At 48.8% G+C, this 21,965-nt stretch overlaps 1 protein-coding gene across 3 annotated transcripts in view; it reads right to left on the bottom strand.

Moving 5' to 3' along the window:
• Window positions 1-21,965, bottom strand: part of CADM1 (cell adhesion molecule 1) — a 189,015-nt gene that overhangs the window by 10,914 nt on the left and 156,136 nt on the right. For 2 of the 3 annotated variants that reach the window (XM_083368799.1, XM_083368798.1), the window contains exons 6-9: window positions 20,324-20,423; window positions 18,415-18,587; window positions 14,175-14,258; window positions 5,522-5,554 (exon numbers count right to left, since the gene is read on the bottom strand). In XM_083368799.1, the coding sequence (XP_083224925.1) occupies window positions 5,522-5,554; window positions 14,175-14,258; window positions 18,415-18,587; window positions 20,324-20,423 (390 nt within the window). The remainder of the gene's footprint in view (window positions 1-5,521; window positions 5,555-14,174; window positions 14,259-18,414; window positions 18,588-20,323; window positions 20,424-21,965) is intronic. The other variant, XM_083368800.1, reaches the window with a different exon arrangement.

Here is a 21,965-nt window from a genome sequence, read left to right on the forward strand (position 1 = left end):
TTTCACCATATGGATTGAAAGTGAAAAATCAGCCGAACAGGGAGGGCAACCCTGGAGTGTTTGGACTGAAATGAGAGAGTGGTTTTCCTTTTGCAGACCCATGTTTGCCCAACCTCATTCCTCTTGCTTCCAGAATTGATCTGAGAGCAGCAATCAATTTTCCTTCCTTTAAAAATTTAAAACAAAAATTAAGAAAATATTATCCTGAAATGTGCTTATGGCATAAGTCTGCAGAGCTATTAAATAATGCAAATACAGTTATTCAAGTTTCCAGACAGGATATAAAACAGCTGGATAACATCTCAATAAAAAAGTGGCCTTGATGGGACACTGCCAGGAGACAAGCCATAGGTTTGAACATGAAGGTGCCCCTGCTTAGCCTGAATACAAATTAGCTTTGATGGGAAAAATGCAAATGTTGTGGGGCTGGAGGGTTTGATTGGCAGAAATCAAGTGATCACTGAAAAATGATAAATAGAAAATGACTTCTGAGATTTAAAACCAGGACTTTGGGGCAGCTTATAACTGTATAAGATGCAATGCAATGCAAAGCAGTGTAATGATCAATTAAAGAAGTAATCTATGTCCCGATTTAAACAGGTACTAAAAGCAGTGAATTAAATTTACTGCGTATGGTACCTCTGTTGCTACTTAATTCCTGAAGGCCAGCTGGAGAGCCAAATCTCCACCTGATTCCAGATGGCCAACAGGATGGGGGTCTGAAGGAGAGGAGCTGCTGTGGAGAAGACCGGCCGGGGGGGGGGCTCCCTCCTGCTCTACCACCTGCTTGGTGGGGGCTCCTAGCAGACATTCCTTCCCCGAGCCACACAGGGCTTTCTAGGTAGTGACTGGCACCTGGAATTGCACTCAAAAGCCTACGACAGTGGAGGTGTAACCCAACTAGTGTGACTGACCACTAAGAAGCACCTTGGACTAGCTGAAGGGTTTTTTTTGATGGGGAGGGCGCCTTCAAGGGCGGCCTCACGCAGAGTGAGTTCCATCACCCTAACCTGGAGATCAGAAGGGCATCTCCCTTTTCAGGTAAGACCACAGTTGGTGAACCAGCTGAGTGAGGCTCTACCAAAGCTCCCCGCGACGTTCTCCACGTGCTCTTCAAACCAAGCCACGAAATCAGGAGGACTCCCAGATGATAGACCCGCACAACCCATCAAGAGTCTAAGATGCTGGGCCTCCACATTGCAACAATAGCTCCTTCTTCTTTGGATTGAGTCATGCTCAGGCAAAGTGGGTGCTTGGCATTATGTATCTAAGCCACTGCAGAGCTGTAGCTCCACTTAATCCCCACCCCCAGGTGGCCCTAGACAGAATAAGGCAAAATGTCACCTTCATTTCTGGGTGAACATCCCCAAGGGAAGTGCAGGAAACCAGTCCTAAGCCATTGCCTTCTAAGCTGCTCTGGAAGTTCTTGTCTATAAAAAACGTCAATATGTAACCACCTCAACCAAGAATGACCGATGCCTGTAAAAGGCCACTGTGGATTGTTTCAGTTTACACTCATCTCAATTTGCCAGCTTATGAACTTGACTAAGTCTGGATTCAGCCTTCGGTCTAGAGCACTGTGTCTCCACCTTGATGACTTTAAAATGTGTGGACTGCAACTGCTAGAATTCCCCAGCCAGCCAGCTATGTGCTGGCTTGGGAATTCTAGGAGTTGCAGTCCACACATCAAGGTGCAGAAGTCATCAAGGTGCAGAAACACGGCATCTTCCTGTCTGATTGGTGATGCTTGATCTTGCTGCAAAGTTTCTATGTTTGATTGGACAGAGCATTTTTCATCTTTCCTCGCCCTACCTTTTTTTAATAAGGACTTTTTCTAAAGGATGGTCTATGACGTTATTATGGCCTGTTGTAACTGCTGAATTTTAATGGGTTGTGTTCAAGACTCTTTTCTGCAAAAAAGATGCCAATTTGTGGTATTTTAGATTTTTTTACACAAGCCCAAACACAATTTGCAGCATGAACTTCATTTCCCTGTCTTCTGCTCCTTAGTTGGCTCCATCAGCTTGGAGAATGGATGACATGGAGTTTCTTCACTCCCTTACGGAGTTCTGTACATTTTTTTATATAACTTGTGCTGACTGAGTGGGTGGGGGAAGGTCTGCTGGAACACTAAATTTTAAAGGGAGTGGATTTATAGGTTCTGGAGGTCAGGACAGGAGGACGCTGGGAGGACCTCCTAAAGGCCATAATTAATGGGCGTGATTGAGGGAGAGGATCGCATGGCCCTCCAGCACCCCTCCAGCACCCCTAACAGGGTTTCTCCACTTTTATGGAGGGGGGGGGGCTGCACAGATGCCTGCCTGCCTGCCTGGGGGAAGACTACACCTGGCCTCGCCACAGGGAGCTCTGGAGAGCTCTGGGTCTATTTCCTCTCTTTGTCAATGGCGTCATTGAAATGCAGATTGGGTTTTAAAAGGGCTCTCCAGTTCTCATGCAGGCACGGGGAGGGGGGGAGCTGAGGATAAAGGGCACATGAGCGCCATGTGCAGAAAGAAGAAAAACATTCCAGAGGGAGAAAGTGTCACCGGACCTTTCTAGGAATACTAAGTATGTTCTGGGAAAAACAAGCCTTTCTCCTCGTTCAACTGGTCTGGGGGAATGAATTTATCCAAAAGGGCATCTGGAAGACAAGGGAGAGTTAAGCAGAGAGGAGAGTTCAGAAGGGCAGCCGAGGCCAGAGCACCAGCTGCCGGGAACATGCTTTGACCAGAGTCCTGGCAAGGCAGCCAGACGGGAAGGGGCAGAGACACATACAGAAATCTGGAAGCTTAAAATCGTTGGCATTAGGTAGAGGAAGAAGGGAAGCCTCCGTGCTTTAAACTTGCCATGCATTGCTGTGGGTCAGTCCTGTGTTGTGAGGGAGGGTCTGGGTGGGGTGGGGCGGGGGGCTGCAGTTCTGCATGCACTCCACAAACTCATCTCTTCTCTGGGACAGGTTCCCCAAAGAGGGAGGGAGGGAGGGAGGGGCAGGGCCAAGCAGCCTGCTCCGTTTCAGATACCCTGGAACAGGCGCCTTCTGGGACTGGTATCAAGCGGGGCCCGCTTTGGGAGGAGCCCCCTAGTTCCAGGGCAGGGCCATGCCTGTCATGCATTTCTCCCCATCCACAGACATGCTGATGCTTTATTTGGACACTGGTCAGAACAAACTGGCCATCACACACGAGAAACACCCGATCCACTTCAGACACACTCCGGCAATGCAAGCTTGGAAGGAGACGGAGAGGAGCTGCAGGGGGGAAAGAGACACCTTGCTAAAGAGGGTCTCAAGGAATCCCCCTCCCCCTTTTAAGGCAGAAAGCGCAGGATAAATACATATACAAATTGGAGTGATGGAACTTTGGCCAATGAGACTTAAAAACAACTGACTCTACCTCAAAACAAAGGGAGCCTTCCTGCTCCTTTTCCTTGGATCTGACGTTTGTTTTCTAGGGCGACGATTTACTTTCCAGGATAAAAGTCTCCCAAAGAGGCTTTCAAACAATGTAAATGACTGCAAACCAAGATATTATTTAAAGCCAAAACAGAAGAATTCCAGGATCCTTGCTGGGGCGAGGATGGGAGCTCATCCCTTTGCATGGCGCTCAGGTCTCTTAACCCGGGCTGCCAGCTTTCCAGCTGACAAGCCCACAATCATGGATCCATCTATTTATTTATTGAATTTATATGCCTCCTATCTTGCTATCCAGAATGATTCACGACACACACTGAAAATCTCAATACTGTGATTTTCAGATCTAACTTGTTTTATTCTCTTCTTTAACTTTATCTAAAATATTTCTTTGCCGCTGCTGAAAAGAACTCCTCTTTTGACGGTGGAAGCATAGAAATGGGCCCCAGATGTCTGGTTCCTAGGCTTCCCAACTAATCTGGACCTCACTGTGGCTTACATTATGAGGCACCGTCAAATGAGAGGCAATCACACTGCACAATTTGTGCTGCTGTCCGTAATGGCAACTCTTCAAGAAATAATGGCTTTCTCTAGAAGAAGCAGCAGGCAGTTATTGGGCAGGCTAAAATAACTCCAAAAGGAATGGGCAATGAAACATCGCACTTTCTCCATAATGCCAAGATGGTCACAAGAGACAGTTGCAGACTTTTATGGAATTTTGTTTTCTGTGGATAAACTTTGAAAAACTTTGGTCCACCAGTAGATAATTTGGTACTTTCCTGGATTTCCACTCAAACTGTCAGATGCAAACAATCAGAGGCACTCCTGGATAAGGAAAAGTCAGTAACTTCATTGTCTAGCACCTAAGTTACAAGAATCCCACCAGACTGCTTGTCTTCCCCTGGGAAGGACTAGACAAGGCTTCATGGATCTGGGGTGGGGTGGGGGGAGGTCAAGCTTATGCTGCTTGTGACTGTGCAAGGACTCCAAGCTTGACATCTCCTTCCAGGCTAGCTTGCAGTTTCCTAATACAAAGCAGGGCTAGCTAATTGCAAAGACTGAAGGGACATGTTGTTTAAGACTCTAGGCAATCATCATGAATTTTCAATCTTTGAACTGAATGATCAAGATGCACGGAACATGCATCTTTCCCGGTAAAATAAAATTGGGGACAAGCCATCATTTAGAAGCAGAGCATAGCTTTGCTATAGACCAAAGCTAAATTTCAAGATCTCTAATAGCAAATGCACTACTTAGAGGAGTACAGCAACCCTCCTCTGACCAGCCACCTGTATAAAGGCAGCTTCTGATGAAGTCAACAATGAAATTCTGCTGGACCAGCTGATGCACAAACTCCCAGGTCTGATCAGGATTCTTAACCTGTACATAAACCACCTACGTTCTCTTTTATTCTTCCTGGCAGTTATTCTAATGACCCGCCAAGCTAAGTGTCTCTTAAGACAGAAGGGGAGCATTTTAAGCCATAAATATAGGGAGGCTTATCTTAACTGAAGCACAGTCATCTTAATGACATAAAGGTCATTTCCCCAATATATTTTTCTCTCTGGCTAAGACCCCAATAGTCATCCCACTTTGAAAATTGACACCCGGGTGAGGAAGCTGTCCAAGGATCAATGCGGCAGCGGAAAGAGAAAGAGAGGTGTCTGGTTTATCGTTCCAGATCCAGGGATGGCAGCACGTGAGAGCCAGCCTGCTGTTGAAAGATTCAGGTTATGTCACTGTCATGGGGATATGAAACTTTCACACTTCTCTGGCAGACTTCAGGAAATCACCGAGACATGCAGAGAGGATATTAAAAATAAAAGTGGATCCCTGGTGTCTTTTCTGCTCTGACATCCTGATGCTTCTGCCGAGGAGGGGAGATGGTCGTGTGGAATGCAATTAAGGGCCTGCAGAAGAGACCAACCCGGACCCCCTTTCAGGCCTTAAAAGTCAGGAGAGGGTCTGAGACCAGTCCTTTTGGGAAGGTGGTTTTCCCCTGCCACAAATTCCTCTCGGCCCCTCCCCGCTCCTCGCCCTCCTTTTCTCCCAGGCTTGCCTTGCCCCTTAGCTCAGCAGAGTGAAAAGAGAGAACAGGAATGCAATACCAACCGTGAACTGCCGGTTCTGTCGCCGCCGTTGTGTCTACACACGGGAACAGAGTTTGGAGGAAGGGAAGAAACAGGAGGTACAGCATGCAAAAAAGGGAAATGGAAAAAAAATGGAACAGATCATATATGAGAGCAAGCTTTCCAAGAACATTGCGTGACAAGCAATCATAAAATGAAAGGTCAAAGCATTTGAAGTGAGTTGCACTGTTTTAAGAGTCATGCCTTGCGCTTTTAAGCCAGGAGCCTAGAGGATGGAGGGGGGGGGCAGTTAGAAAGAGCCCTGGGCTGCTTGGCTTCCAGAGGCTGGCAAGAGCGCTGCTTTCTGGCGGGGCGCATGCAAAGCTTGAAGAGACCCCTGCTCCCCCCAGGGAAGCCGAAAGCGGCCCCAGATTGAGACAGCGGGGTGGGGCGGGGTGCAGTCCTCTGAAGGCTTCGTACATTCAAACATTGCCTCTGCAGGTGGGGCCTCCCTCTGGGCTTGACTGCTGGAGGGTCCATGGCCTCCGTCCCCTTCCCCAGGTGCAGGAGCAGCAGGAAGGAGCCCACTGCGGCCTTCTTGCCGCTGGAAATCCAAGGCTGTGGTGGGAGAGAAGCTTTGCCTCCAGCAAGCCATATAGAGATGATGGAGGGAGACAGCAGAACGAGCAGGCGCCATCTTGGCAGAGGGAAAAGAGAGGGGTTCTTTGAAAACCACCCCCTCCGCTCTCCAACCAGGTCCATATGAACACCAACCTACACACGCCCCCTTCTCCTAGAGGGGGTGTGTGGCTGAGCGGAAAGTGCCACTGAGAGCCAGGCGGAAGGGGTTCAGATAATTGTGAATGTCTCTTGGGGGGGCTTTGTTCTCCAGGGACCAGGCCTCCCTGAAGCTAAAGGGATCTTTATGTCCACCCTCCTGATGGGCCTGTAGCTCTTTTGGGACTCGGCAGAGCAACCCCAAAGACTGTCTGGAGTTGACTCAACATCAGAGTTTTTGAAGAGTTGCAGCTTATGCCGGAGGTCGCGCCGGCTTGGCCCACCTTGATGGCCTAACCCGAACCCTAACCCATCCTTCTGCTCTCTAAACCCCAGTCCTAAAACATCACAGCAGGACCTGGAAACGGCACGGGCTGTTTCAGCCGCACCAAACCCCTCGGTGGGTCTTCAGCAGCATCTCTGCTCTGTCGATGCTGCTCTGTCGGCTGACGTTGCCACCCGACACAATCCTGATTCCCTTGCGCAGGTCCAAGGATCTGCTGAGGGACCCCAGAGGCTTTCTCTAGTCAGCAGAGGCAATGTTGAAATGAAAAAAAGCATGTCTTTGTGCAAAGTGATGCAACACACAACTGAGCCCCCAAACGACCTGCCACTTCAGTAAGCAAGGGCAGGGCGGTGTTTCTCCACTGCTGGCTTTCTGAGTGTCCGGGCTCCTCTCCTCAGGCACCCAGGGCCGGGCTCCACAGAGCAGGGGCCAGGACAAAATAAATAAATACCTGAACAACCCCAGTGGGGCAGGTGGGGCAGGACCAGGCAGCATCATACTTACAGATGGAACCTTCTAGTATGTTTTATATTGACAGAAAACCACCTCTTCTGCACAACTGAAGGAGGCATTTGGTCCAAAGTGACATGTCTGCAATTCGCCTACAAATTGTCTGAGCCTGCCTTTTATCACAGGCAGGGCCCGAAGGGCTCCAGGACATCAGGAGCTGTTCTTACACAAGCAGCTCTAGCCAAGTCGGAGCATCAAAACTACCCCAGGGCAGCGCAAGCCAGGGCCTGGCCAAGGCGGCCTTCCTAGGAGGGGCACCCTGAGGCTTGCGTGCAGGTGCAGGGTGGGGACAAGACGGGGTGGTGGTGGTGCTGGCAGGTGGCCCAGCTGAGTCAACCTGAGCTGGGCCTTCTGTTCTGCAATTTGGTGGCGTCTCCACAAGGAACCCTGCACGCCCTCCTGGGTGGCTGCAGGGAACGCAAGACTCTGCAGGAATCAGGACCCCTGTCCGTGCGCTGGAAAAAGAGGATCGGTTAAGGAGCATGGTTCCGCGCCCACAGTGCAGCTCGCTTTCCCCATCCAGGGACAGAGCAGGAGACAAACAAACAAAAACGGAACACAAAAGTTTCAAGCGGTTAAGGCGAACAAATATTCCAAATCAAACAACATTATGTTGGCTGCAGCTAGAATGGCAAAGTTGTGATTAGATGGAGGGGTGTGTGGATGAGCCACAGTGAGCAGCAGAGTTCGATAAAAGGGGTTCGGCCTCTCCAGGCAAGGCAGCCTCGTGGCTGCTCTCCTATGGCCTTCCTACTTCAACGCTGCCTCTGCCTGCCGAAAGAGGCAGAGGCTCTGGGGGGGAGAAACCCATATGAGGCACTTTCCAGCAACGCAAAGGCAACACATCGGATCCCCACTCCTTCTGAAGTGCAAAACCCAGCGCCCACTTCGGTCTTTGGCAGCAGCACCAAGAAACAGATCAAGACCAATTCCAGAGTAATTGCTGGGACTCCACCTAAGGGGGGAGGGGTTCTCCATCCAACTACGCAGCACCAAAGTGGAAAACGCGGAAGGGTCCAGGCCTTTCCAATCGCTTCTTTAACTAGGTTGTGAAGAGGAAATCACTAACGAGCCCCCCCATCATCCCCCCCCAGACAGCTTGGCAATATCCATGGGAAACCGTGGAGCTGAACCTGCTCTGCGGCAGGCAGAGTTTCATCTATTCAGATGGCTTCTCTCCAACTTAAAACTGTTCACTGAATGTGACAGACTGAGGGTTTAAAAACTAATCCGTAAAATTAGTCCACAGTCTCTCGCAGAATGGATTTTTTAAATGAAAATGAAAAGCCAAGGACACATTTTTTAATAAATACCCTAAAAGTTTGCACAGGCAAAGCCTGGTATCGTGAAATTGTGTAGGGGGAGTCCGAGGCGGTCTTGAAAAACTGCCTGGCCTTCAGTTGCCCAGCCCCATTTTCACCCGCCAGCCGGATCGGATCCCACGAAGCGCTCAGGCCGATGGGGATGGGGGGGGTGCAGACTCCAGACACGGAGCCAAGTTTCCTTCTCAGGATCTGGGAAGATCAGCGTGGCAGAACAAAATGACTTTCGACAAGAGGTAGTTTGGCTTAGATATGAATGTTATTGAATATTTCACTATGTATTAAATTTTATTTATCCTACTGGATTTCTGATCCAAGACTGCGATATATAGTAGTTTTGTTCTGATCTGGACAGCACCAGTTCTAGGCATCTCACCCAAGATGGAAAATCTGGAGGCCACCCATGTTTCTTAGAAGCAGAACAGGATGGAGCAAGTTTCTGGGACTGTAAAATGGTGGTTGGAAACCTGCATTCATATTTTTCCTTTGTCCTGGATTACATTTCAGGGAAACTCAAGAATGGCTCAGCTCACACCGGAAGGTGGAAAGACAGAGCCGTGCAAGAGCTGGAAAGAGGAAGAGGAAGAGAGACCTGCAATCCGAGTCACAAGAGCACGTTGAGAGAGTGGCCTGCTTGCACCACCCCCTTCAGACCGGATGTTTTGTAAAAATAATCAGGACCCATTTAGGAATTTTGTGTAGTATGGAAAATTATTATTATTATTATTTGAAGCATGGCACCGTACAGAGGACTGTGATTTAATGCTTCACCCTTCTCTGCTCTCCTCCCAGGCTTCCTTCCCTAGCAAAATGGAAACCGCCTTGCATCAGCAAGAAAAGCCCCTCCAAACCATTGCTTAATCAAAGGTCTCCTGCATAAGCAGCCGTGCAATGAAGCCTTGCTCAGCTCTCTGTTTCCCCCCGCAAGTCCTAAAGCGGATGTGCTGTGGATGTCGGGGCCATTTGTATTTGCTGCGCTAAGCAGGGCTTCCCAAGGGAGTGCAGGTGGGTTCCCTTTTGCTGACAGAGCACTGGAGGTCCTTGAAGGTGGAGAGCCTTCTTAGACATACAGGAGCATCAAGGCATGCTGGAGAAGAACCACTCCTTCTGGGTCTCCTGGTCTTCGAGAGGCAGGTCAACCGGGATGCAAAACAGGAGAGCAATTGTGGTGGGCATCCAAACATACTGGCTTGGGGTGGTCTGTGTAGGTGCTGAAATGTGTGGTTTGGATGTGGGGTCCATGTGTGGAAGGTGAAGGAGGACCAAACTGGGGTTCTTCTGGACAGGAGAAGCTTGGGGCAGCTTACTGTGGAGAAAAGATGAGGCCGAGGGGCTTCCTTGGAGAAGAACCTGGGAGCTGAGAGAGAAGGCAGAGAAGGGCTGGGAAGCTCCAGCGGCCAATGCAGAGGCTGTGCAAGGGGGAGAAGGAAGGGCCTGATCCAGTTTTACCTAATTTATCCCATCAAATCCCTCCAAAATCCCTCCAAAACCAGAACGACTAATGACGAACTATGGCTGACCCAAACTTTTGACAGCACTTCTGAGATGTATGTTTGGTTTCAGGTTGGAAACAAGACCTGTGCACATCTCAACACGAAGACATCCTTCCTGGGTGCCGGCCAAGCTCAGCGGCAGAAACTTCGCCGCTTTGGGGGGTGGGCACGGGGGGGGGGCTCCAACGCCTCCCTTTTAATGTGGTTGCAGAGAGGCTGGAAAGGTCAGGCTATCGCAGGGACCGTGCTAAATTAACTTGACATTTTACCAGAGGCACAAGAAGCCCAAGGAGAGAAAAAATAACTGGTGAGAACTGAGCCTTTTGCCTCAATCTGAGAAATGGTGCTGGCGACTTTGCTCCATTGTGCACTACACAATAACAACACTCTCGGAGAAGAGAGAGGAAGTGATGGGCCTTATCCAAAGGTCGGGGGTGGGTGGGTACATTTGGTTATTTCCAAAGTCCTAAAAAAGGTCTCGCTTCCTGGGGAGAATCCAGGACATTTAAAGGGAGTCCTTGGCATACAAGCGCAATTGGGACTGGGAACTTTCACTGCGGTCGTTAAGTGACCCATTCCCCATGCTATGATCACATTTTGCCACAGTCATTAAGCGAATCAGCCTGGCTGTTTGCCCCTTTGGGATGATCACCTGGACAACCGGAAGCCTGTGGCTTTGGATGGAAAGGGACTAACTGCCTAAGCTGCCTCGTGCAGAGCGGCCCACGTTGGGTGGCACAGTCTGAGATAATGGGGGGGGGGTTCCTGTTAGGGCCTTCAGCCAATGAGCCTTCTTCTGCTTCAAGGGGAGCGGGCTGCACGGGAAGGGGAGAGTGGCAGCCGAGGCTTTTAGGCAAGGTTCATTCTTCCTAGTGAGTCCTGCATGAAATGGGGGTAATTATGCTAATTTCATTTGGAGAATGGTTTCTGTTATATAAACCTTTAGCACAGGAGAAGAATATAGACTCCTGGAGTTTTATGCCGGCACTTAATCACCGGTGTTTGCCTGTGGAGGCTTTTAAGGCTAATGGGTGGCTCCGAGTTCCACAGAAATTCATTTCTGTAGCCATTTGACAGGAGATAATACACCCAAGCAAATTTAAGCAGGCCGCCCACTCCCTGGCAGAAGAAAGGAGGGGGGGGTCAGCCTTTTGTCCTCCAACCTTTCCTCTGTTTGAAGAGAGAGAGCCCAAGTTAAATCCCAGGCAGGCTACATCAGGGCTTCTGGATAAGATAAATACATACACAGCCTGTCTACTAAGACACGGCAACGCGGCGAGATCCTATCCATCCAAAGAGGGGATTTGACAAAATTGCTGAGTGGCAATCTCAGCTTAACTGAGCCTTGGTGCCAGATGGTGTGTTGCAACAAGAGTGCTTGGAGCAGGAAGAAGACGGGCAAATTCTTGAGATGGGAGTTGCAGCGACTGAAGACTAAGGGGCCTTCTGGGAAGGCTCACGGCGACACATTTTAGGAAAAGAGGAGTGGGTGGGTGAGTGCCTAAAAGGAAATCCCACGACCAATTACCAACAGAAGATAATATTTGTAGCTCAGAGTAGGGATCTCCAACCTTGGCAATTTTAGGACCTGTGGGCTTCAACTCCCAGAATTCCTCAGCCAGCATGGAATTCTGGGAGTTGAAACCCACAGGTCCTAACGTTGTGAAGCTGGCTGAGGAATTCTGGGAGTTGAAGTCCACAAGTTGTAAAGTTGCCAAGGTTGGACAGCCCTGCTGCAGAGGACCAGCCCTGTCTTTTGGAAAAGCATCTTGCCATTCTTCCTACGGGAGGAAGGCCTCTTCCATGCTATCTAGAGAAGGCATCTTCTAAAGAGGGAAACAGGCTTTCTGATCCAGGAATAGTGCTTTCCACCAAGGACAGATTTATGCAGAATCAATTAGCTTAAACTCACTGAATTAATCCTTTCTTCCCCCTTGATAGCCAAACCCCTGGGAGCACACACAAACATGCAAAGCCAAGGGGAACCTCTAAGAGGAGAGCAGATTCCATAAAGATACGAAAGATGCCCAATTCACCCAGCACAAAGGGCCTATTTGTCTCCCATCTGTGGCTGCAGGTAACTCACAGCAGGAAGAAACAGAAAAAAAAAACAAGGCAAAGGAAGACACACAACCCTCTACAAAGAAGATTAACGTCTGTCAGCAACAATCTGGCCACAAAATTAAGTAACATACCAGCTCAGGAGGAACTGAGCTTAAAAGATGGGAGGGAAGGTGTATCTTTATCACACACTGAATGTCAGAGGGGAAAACGTGGTGAAACTAACATCTTGGCATCGAGGAGGGATTTCAGGTGAGGAGAAGAAAATTGAGCAGGTAAAAGAGGGGATGTCTCTCATCTTGGAAATACAGGAAGGTGCCTTACAGCCCATTTGGAGAACAGTATTCTCGCTGGGGTCTGTAAAACCTTCTACAATGAGCCCGTCAGAGAACAGGCTGGGGTTGAGGGCACCACAGCTGGAAGGACTCCTCAGGTTCTGGGACAACCAGGTCAGGACTCTGCTCTGTGACTGTGGGACACCACAGGCTTCAGGGGAGAAGAGGGGCTGGCCAAAAGTAGGTTCAATGAAATACTCAGTAAGAGAAAAAGAGGCAGGAGGGGTCCAGTCCACGTTCTCCCCAACCCCACCTGGCCCAAGAGGCCGGAGGTGGTCTTGAGTCAAACGTCTTGCTCTGCTGACTTCTTCTCTTAGAGAGCAGCTGAATCCTTCTCCATCGAGTTCAACTGTTCCTAACCCCACCATCCCTTTCTAAAGCCTCTGACTATGAGATTAGCATCCCTAATTTACTAGCCGACTCCAACCCACATACACTATTTTCTAAAAATGTCAAGACTTTGCTTTCAGGAGTCAGTCCAAACACCTGACGGCCTCACGGATGATCAATGGGGATGAAAAGGGAGCCAACTCCTCCTGCGATTCAGGGAGCACCATTAAAAGCAGCGAGCCAGGCAGCCATCCAGGAAGGAGAGCAAGCGGCACATGGCAGGACACCGTGGCCCAACCCGAGGCAGTTCCCTTACGTTGCTTTCAGGAAGAGCGCCTTGAGCCGGCGGGCATTCCCACACTTGCAATTGCTCCCCTTCATCAAATGAGCACCCCAAGACACCAAAAGGCACACAACATTAATTCAAATTAATGAAGCTCTTTTGCACGGTCAGATGTGAGCATGATGTGAAGAAGGCTGACTTTATGCCCCCCCTTCCCGGCTTGCCCTTGATCTGCTCCTTGGAGGGGGTGAAGGTCACCTGGAATCAACACCACAGAGCAACCCACGGAGTAGGCTAGACCCTATGACTATACAACTGTGGAAATAAATAAGCCGCACAAACAAGGACTCAAAGTATCGGCTTTCTTAAGAGTCTGGAAGGAGAAAATTATAACGAGGCAAAATACTTGACGGTCAGCATAAGAAAAAATGACGGTTAAGGCACACAGAGAGGAAAGGTTTTGTTATTTCAGTAGACCCAACATTTTTGAATGTTCTTAGAGAAAGCAGAGCATGTAAGTCGTAGGACAGGGGTGAGAGCATCATGACAGACAGACAGGAGGCCAAAGACTGCCAGGTGAAGCAAGGTGGAAGCCACACGGGCTGCTTCTGCAGTGAGAAGAGCACAATCTCGCCTCCCGTGCTGGACTCGACCCACAAGTCCACTTCTGGCCATGAGCCCAAGAGGGAAGAAGAAGAGAAACCCCTGCAAGAGAAGAGCCCGGGGGGGGAGGGGGGATATGGCTACTCCCAGGTGGAGCTGAGACACCTGCCCTGGAAAAGGCTGGTACGTAGTGGCCAAAGGGCGGCCCAGAAATGATGCGTGGCAGGGGTCAGGGTGGGGCTTTAAGGGTGGCAAAGCAGCCATCTTGGGTACAATGGGCTTGCAGCTGGTGAGGTAGTTGCATGAAAACCAAAAATCAAATTAATTGTCTTTATGAAGAGTGATGCCTGTGGACCAGAGCTGAAAAGGAGAATCGGTTCTCTGTATTTTAAACAAGGAAAAGCAGAACTCAGGTTGAACCAAAGTCAGTCGCATCCACTTGCAGACTACGGTACCCTAAAGGTCTCAGCCCCCTTTGGCTCTCTTGAGGAGGGTGGTTGCAAGGCCCACAGCCCAAACCCTTTCGAGTCACGTTACCCAGGCAAGGAAAAGCAACCTAAACCAGGAATAAACGAAGCTGGAAAGAAGCCTCTCCCTCTCTCTTTCACGGCCGCTCACCTCCAGCCCCCCCTCCCTTTAGGTAAGGCCCAACACACCTTGGGGCTTCGACCCGGAGGGCTCGTGAAGGTACTGTACCTGCGGCGATGGTGGTGGAGATGGCGGAGATGGTGGTGGTGATGGCGGAAAGGGAGGTGGTGGGAGGGGGAGTTGTGGGAAGATCTAGATAAAAACACATAAAGAAAGAAACAGAAAACAGAAAAAAAGCAAATTAAAAAGAAATGAGCAAAACACAAAAATGGTCAACCAATTAACTAAGAAGCCAAACGAAAGGAGGATGACGGTGGTTAACAGCTCGGCTCAGCCCCGCCGTCACTGGCGGTGGCCCCAGGGCGGGGCCCCTCTTGCTTGGGCTGGATGAGATCCAAGGGCAGTTAGCCTCCCCCTCCCCGCCCCTCCCCCCAGGATAGGGAGCTGGGCGGGGGAGATGGAGAGGAGATGGAGCAGAAAATGAGTCACAGATGCAAGGCCGCAGGGAAGGGCACGGGGAGGACCCCCCCCCTGCAGAACCCACCAGAGAAAACCCCACTGAGGCTGCATGTTCCCCACAGGAAGGAGAGCTATTTGCACCATTTATCAACCGTATTAAATCCTTGCGTGTTTTGGTTTCTTCAGCTGGTGCTTTGACATCTGAAAAGAGGGGCCAGGCGTGTGTGTGGCGGGGGGTGGGGGGCAGAGAAACCCCCGCTGCGTTTAACAGACCAAATACCAACACCAAATAAGTCTGTGCCTCTTGCTCTTTGCTTCCTCCAGAGCAGTTAACTTCATCATTCCCCCCTCCGTCAAGCCATCCCAGCAGGATACAAAACTACTTCTAAGCCGGTAATAAATACAAAAGGGAACGAGAATGTCACGACTAAATATCAAGTTGGATGCATGGAAGATTTTAGTGAGATTTCTTTTAACATAAAGTCAATGTCTTTGGGACTTGTAAATATTCATACCCAGCCCAGGATTCATGCATTTTTCTTCTGGTTGGTACATTTTGTACTCCAATGGGTGAAATAAAGGGGGATTCTCCCCTTTTCCTTTCTGACCACAAAAGGGAGGGGAAAAACCTTTGCTCCAGAAGGAGGATGGCTTATCAATGCCAGCCTCCTAAGAGCACCCAACGTTTGCAAAGCACTAGTGGCCTCTTGACTTGCTAGAGGGAGGACAGAAGGGAGATGAGATACTGGGAGACGGGGGGGGGGGGAGAGGAGGAAGCACCACATATCCCTGCCCAAATGATCAAACTGAATGTGTTAAGCACAACACCCGACTTTGAACTTGGCAATGAATCGTCAGTAATGGAGCTTGAAACGGTTCAGAGGCTTTTGATTTCAAATTTTATCTTAAGCATGTCAAACTTCTCATCACTGACACATCTACTACTCTTTTATCTTCAAGAGAGCTCTTGGATTTTCTAATTAATAAATCCAAACTTGAATTAGGTGTTTCACCTTTATTGTGTGCTTGGCACAACTTCTTCAGGAGGGAGTAGATATGGCCGGGATGCGGGGCTGCCCAAGCCTCCCGGGACCTCTTCCGCAGGTGCCAGGTGAGAGAGGCCTTTTGGGCACCAAATTAAAGGACTGGACCATCTGGGAAGGCAACGGCAGCGGAGCAAATGGCTTTGTTCCCGGAGTCCAGTTTCAGAGAAGCTGCCCGGCTTGATCTGACTCTGGACGCCCAGCAGCGGGGCTCAACACAGGCGGTCCTCTTGTGTTTGATCCTGGATCAATAAAGAGGCTCTCACTTTATCTATTCCACCCACGTCCGTGAACCCAGCTCCCACACAAATGTGCCAAGGTTCATTTTAGATGGTGGCCACATTTGTCCGCAGCAAGATGGTGGCGCTCTCCGAAGCCACGCTGCTGCTGCAGGTCATGGCTCCTTTCCATATAAACAGCATCTGGCTGGTTTGTGGTGGAGGATGAGATGGAGACTGCAGTGCACCAGGACCAGAGAGTCTCTGTCTCCTCCGTGACAGAGAAGGCCACGATTTTCCAGAATGGAAAGGAGGCTGGGAAAATTTACCCCCTGTGTGTGAATCCAGGGGATAAACACAACACCAGCTTGTTACCTCTCACAGGCAACTGGCAGCAGCATAAAAGGTCACAAGGACCATTCTTGTTCAGTTCTCTACTGCCTTTCTGTCGCTTGGGGCCATTTTGATCCACGGTTTGATACAGGAGTTCGTCAAGGAAATCCTATCCCCCCTTGCAAGATTATCTGCAAAGGAGGATCCTCTAGGAAAGGGTGTTTTGAGAAACACCCTTTTCCTACTCAAAAAGAAGTGAAATATATTTATTCTGTACAGCTGGTCAAGCACAGAGAAAGATGAAAGGGAAAATGTACTGAGCTGTCTTGAGGTCGGGACCTCTGACTTATCCATGGGAAAACAAATTTGGCCAGAAGCAGCCAAGCTGGCCAGAAAGTCTAGAGAACATAACTTCCAGCCCATGTGATGAGCACCAGTTTGTGGTGGCTGACCTGACCTGTCGCTGTTTGGAGAGATTCAGATACGCCAGGCCTGTCAACTTCTGCCCAGCTGACCCTCAGCCAGGAAGGGTTCTGCTAAAAAGAGAAGTTTTTGGTTTGGAGTCCAAGTTTGACTTCTAGTGAAGGGGGACCAGAACTGGTCTAGCATGTGCTAGATGCAAGAGAACAGACCAGGAGACTCTTCTGGAAATTTAAGCATGGCCTCATCTAGTTACCAATTCCTCTGGGAGTCAACAACTGCTCTACCGTTAGGCTTGCCTCGTTTTTCCAGAGGGACCACAGGAAGGACAGCACCTGTTCAGCTCCCGTGAGAGGCATCAACTTGGGCAGGAATAGCAATTCCATTTGCCTCTTAAAAGAAGAGGGGGCCCAACTCTGTGAGAAGAATCTCTCTCTTCCAATCTGTGCTCCTTCTTGCTCTTCTTAGCCCAACCAGTGTCTACCTGTCCACAACTGCAATCAGGTAACTTCTCTCTATAAAGTGGTGTCTCTACGTTTCTCACCTATTTTCTTTAAGCACACACTTATTCTGATTAAGGACAATATTTAATGACTGGCCCTATTTATTCTAGGACGAAAAAGCTCTGCAATTGGTTGACTGATGGAAGCTTTCTACCTGACCCCCTAAGAGGAACAACCTGGGACTTGGCCCTTGGTGCCTTGGCTTGAAGCACAGAGGAGGCTTCCGTGTGAATCAGTACAAAGATAAATATTTGCAGGGAGCACCACTGGGGGGCCAGGGCAGGCGTGGGGAGGGAAGAGTTCAAAGTGGGGGGGGGGAGGAAGGATGCTTGTAATGCCTCCACTCAATTACCTAAGCTTTCACGTTTCCTGCTGAGCTGGCTCTGTCAACTAAATTCCTGAGATTCCATAGTGATATTTCACTGAACGGGACTTCCAACAACAGCCGCTGCCATTCGGAGATGCCATGGCTGCTTTCATTTTGGAGCTTCGGAGTCCATCTGCCCTCCCGGTCACGAAGCGGCTGGCTGCCGTGGCTTTCAACCCACCAAACTCTCGACAGGGTTGAACCCATATGCAAGCAGATCCCTGCTTCTGCTCAGGGGCTGAGTTTATTGTTGCTTCTGAAGCCCAACTTGAAGGCCTGGTCCAAGGAAAGGAAGTAGTCTAGCAGCACACAGCAGTTTATCATACAGTTTTCAAAGAGTTTTTGGTGATGAAAGATTGCCAGAATGGAGCTTTGTTCCCCTAGATCAGGGGTAGGCAGCCTTGGCTCTTTTATGACTCCTGGACTTCAACTCCCAGCTGGCTCAGGAATTCTGGGAGTTGAAGTCCAGGAGTCATAAAAGAGCCAAGGCTGCCTACTCCTGCCGTAGATTATGCACCAGTGGCATTTGAGCAGCCCTGGTTAAAACCCTAAAGCAAACCACACACACCCGTTTTTCTTCACAGTGCACATAGCTCAAATAAAACACAAGTGGGGACGCGGCTGAACTCGTCCAGCCAAAGCATTTTCCCTTCCTGGTTTGGGACTGCTCCTTCAGCTGACAAAATTGTAAGGGCAGGAGTGGTCTACTCGGTGCCAGAAGAAGACGACCTCGGAGTCAGGAGGAAGGAAGGAAGGAAGGAAGGAAGGAAGGAAGGAAGGGAGGGAGGGAGGGAGGGAGGGAGGGAGGGAGGGAGGGAGGAGCTAACCAGCTTTGTTCCAGTTACGCTTTCTTTACAGTACGCTCATGCTGGGCCTGGGTCCAAGGAAAGCAGCTGACCAGAGCAAAAGGGGGGTCATTTGCCGACACCACGCCCCCTCCCCAAAGACCTCGAGAGCAATTCTGCATTAAGGCATCTGGAAGAAAGGTGCGCTGGTCTCACGTACCGTATACATAAAGCGTGTAATCAGAAAAGGCCGTCCCCACTTGATTGGAAGCCTCACAACGGTATGTGCCGTTATCGCTTTTGTTTAGGCTGTCAATGTGGAGGTTTGACCCTGACACCAAAACGTGCTGGGGCATCTCATCGTCGACTCTTAACCACGTCACATCAACAGGCCTGAGAAGAAGACCCAAAGAAGAACATCGTGAAAGACCTTCCCGGGCCACGCGGCTCCCCCATCCCTGCGAGCATAAACTCCAGCCCCAATGAGTCTGTCTGAGAGAGGAAAGAAAGAAAGAAAGAAAGAAAGAAAGAAAGAAAGAAAGAAAGAAAGAAAGAAAGAAAGAAAGAAAGAAAGAAAGAAAGAAAGAAAGAAAGAAAGGTCAAAACTGTCTCCGCACGAAGGAATCAGCTAATCATAAACAGAAAAGCACACTGGGGGAGGGGAGGGGGGAGGTTGAAATGATTTCCCGTCCCTGATCTGTCCAAGCCAGAAGCTGAGCATTTTCTTTCAAGTCAGACATAACCCAACCACTACATAAATCAGTGGTAAATCTTATGGCTTTCTGAATTACTCTGGGCACCTGGAATGTAATTGCCAAGATAGCAATCTGTTTCTCTCTTATTCCTTCATAGGAAGAGTAAACATTAATGTTAAGCCACAACGTGTGATGGGTTCCACACAATGAATAAATTAGAATATATCACAGAGAACAGGAAAGACAACACTGCAAAATACAACACTCAAAAGCAAAACCCAGAAGCATGCAGCCAAGCCAAGCCAACAGGAGGGGAAATTTAAAAAAGAAATAAATAAGAAAGAGAAACAAAGCCGAAAGACTTTACCTAGCGCAATATGTCTCTTCTGTCCAATGCACCCTTCCTTCCAAGACAGCTCCACTGAATAGAATCACTGTGTGTCAGTTTTAGATTTGAATGCATGGTGGAACATAGTGGATTTACTGGTGTGTGTGTGTGTGTGTGTGTGTGTGTATGCATGTGCGCACGAGACCTCTAGCTGAATTGGCCCAACCAGAAATGTATCGATTAGAGCAGTGAGGTTTTTTAACCTTGGCACCTTTAAAATGTGCAGACTTCAAGTCCACACATCTTAAAGCTGCAAAGGGTGAGAAACACTGGATTAGAGATATCTCTGTCCTGGTTAATTCATTTGAGAGACTGAAAAAGGAAGGCTCAGATGCAAAAGCTGTGAGTTGTAAAGAATTAATAGTAGGTAACACCCAGCCTACAAAGAACCCTTTCCTTGCTCAAAATATTTGTCGTTTCTTCTGCACTAATTCTCTGCAAAAAGATTTCATCACATTCCTGCTCAGAAATGGCTCTTAAGAGCCTGGATATAAAAAGCTACTGAAAAACTGCTATAATGCTTCAATTTTTGCAACAGCTTATTAGCATCTTCCATTTAGGGATTTGGGGGCTTAGGGAAATGAAAAGCTGACAAATACAAAGTACTTAGCATGGGTGAGAAGGGATCTTTCTCTCCTATAATTCCACGCCTACCACATTCAACTAGGTGGCACATCCCAGTCTTTCTGCCGAGTTCCCATCTGCAGCCCAGCGGAGATCCAGGGTCTTCCGCTCACATCCTGTCTTTCTGGAGACACGCATCAGCTTCTCTACTCTACAACGAACAAAGGCCACCAGCTGCCTCTAGTGGGATGGTTCATGGCACCTGCTTCAACCACAGATGCCATCTTGGTACCTCCACTGCCTGACCGCCACAAAGACCAGGACAAGGAGCCAGAGAGAGAAGGGGCTGAGAGACGCGGGGGTTCAAGAAGGGACAACCGCCAGAGGGTGGCAAGCCAGAGGGGAGGTTTGGCCACACAGCAACTCAAGAGAGGTCCTGCTCTGTCACAGCAAGCCAACCCCCATGTCAGAACCTCACTTACTCTGGTTTCCCTTTGACTTGGCACAGGAGTTCAAGCAGGTCTCCTTCCCTTGTGAGCGGCTGCGGAGGAGAATTCTGCAAAACGTGTACTTCAGGCTTATCTGCACATCAAAGACACAACACAGACAATGAAAAAGAGGGAAAAAAAATAAGAATGAATGAACGAATGAATGAATGAATCACCCCATTACAAAAAGACACCAAGCAAATGGCTCATTTGGTTAATTCTTTAAAAAGACAGGTCCTGCAGAAAAAAATTGTCAAGTGCTTACTGACGCTTGCCCCTCTCGGCTGGACCTTTTGATCTGCAAATTATCCTGGCGTTTCCCCAAATTAAGTTGACTAATAAGCTCCAAAGCTCACATGTTGATAAGAAACCTGCACGCCAAGGCAGAGGCTCCCCCTGTTTCTTGCAAAAAGAAATTTTGTTAAATTGAAGTTTATCTCTGAACTCATTCGAGCTAAAGGAAACTCATTTGCCTTCACGCTGTGGTGAAAAGGCAGATTTGCAGTGTTCAGAATTGATACCTTTTATCATGCATCATATTTTATGGGCCAGCAATCCTTTATGCGGTGGCAAATTAATAGGCTGGGCTCTTGTGGGAGCATTTGACGAGAAGGAGAAGGCTGAGCGATGCTCCGGTTTCTGCAAGAGCCAAGGAAATTCTCAACTCCCCCAAAGCCGCAAGGGGATGAAAGCATTTTACACCCAGGGAGAGAATCTGGGAATCCTTTGGAAAGGCCCTGTAGGAGAAGAGCAGTTACGGAGACGGTTGCCCTAAACCAAAAACCACGGCACAGATGCAATACCCAACGTCACCAGGACACTTTCAGAGGAAGACCATCTCTTCCTTGCCATGGACATTTTAGGAGAGAGAGAAAGACTGGCCAAGCCAGGAGGAGGAGTCAAACAGGGAATTCATCTGGAATCCTTGTGTAGGTACAGAAAGGTAACTGATCCCCTTGAATGCCATTGAACCTTATCTAGTCTGGCCCAAATGCAAGCCACCAGTCTGGGAAGATTCCTGTCTTATAGGCTTGAGCAATCACGTAGCTAATTGAACTCTTCACGTGTGGATCTGGTTGTTCACACCGGACACACTGAATTGGCACCTACTGTAATTTTAGGAATGGCCAATAATAAAGAAACATGTTAGATTCTGGTTATTTGTATTCCTTACGAATCTTGGGATACAAGCCAGGTTAGGAATAGACATGTACAGATTAAAAGACAAACACAAGACATTCACAATTAAATGCAAAACTCTTTTAGCAACCGCATTTTCTATCCTGGTGGCAGTGTCAATGAAGTTGGATCACTTTGCAAAACCTAAAGACGAAGAGTTGGAGCAGATCCTGGCCCGTAATTGATCAGATAAGGAGTCTTCAACTCAATCCTCATAATGAGAGGACGATACAAAGAAAAACTATAAATAACACTTAACATCACAACTGAATTATAACCAAGTGTAAGGTTTCCAATCATCCTATAAGAAAATAGCTTAACAAGGTGTCTTAAGCATCACAGTTTGCAAATTCTATAGTATGACACACACACGATTGAAATAAGCAAGAGAGGAGAACGTGCTACACCTTAAAAGAGTCACAAATTTATTACCGCATCAACATCTAATGCCACAAAA

The sequence above is a fragment of the Vipera ursinii genome, assembly GCF_947247035.1.
Source record: "Vipera ursinii genome assembly, chromosome: 8".
In the NCBI taxonomy this organism is placed as follows: Eukaryota; Metazoa; Chordata; class Lepidosauria; order Squamata; family Viperidae; genus Vipera; species Vipera ursinii.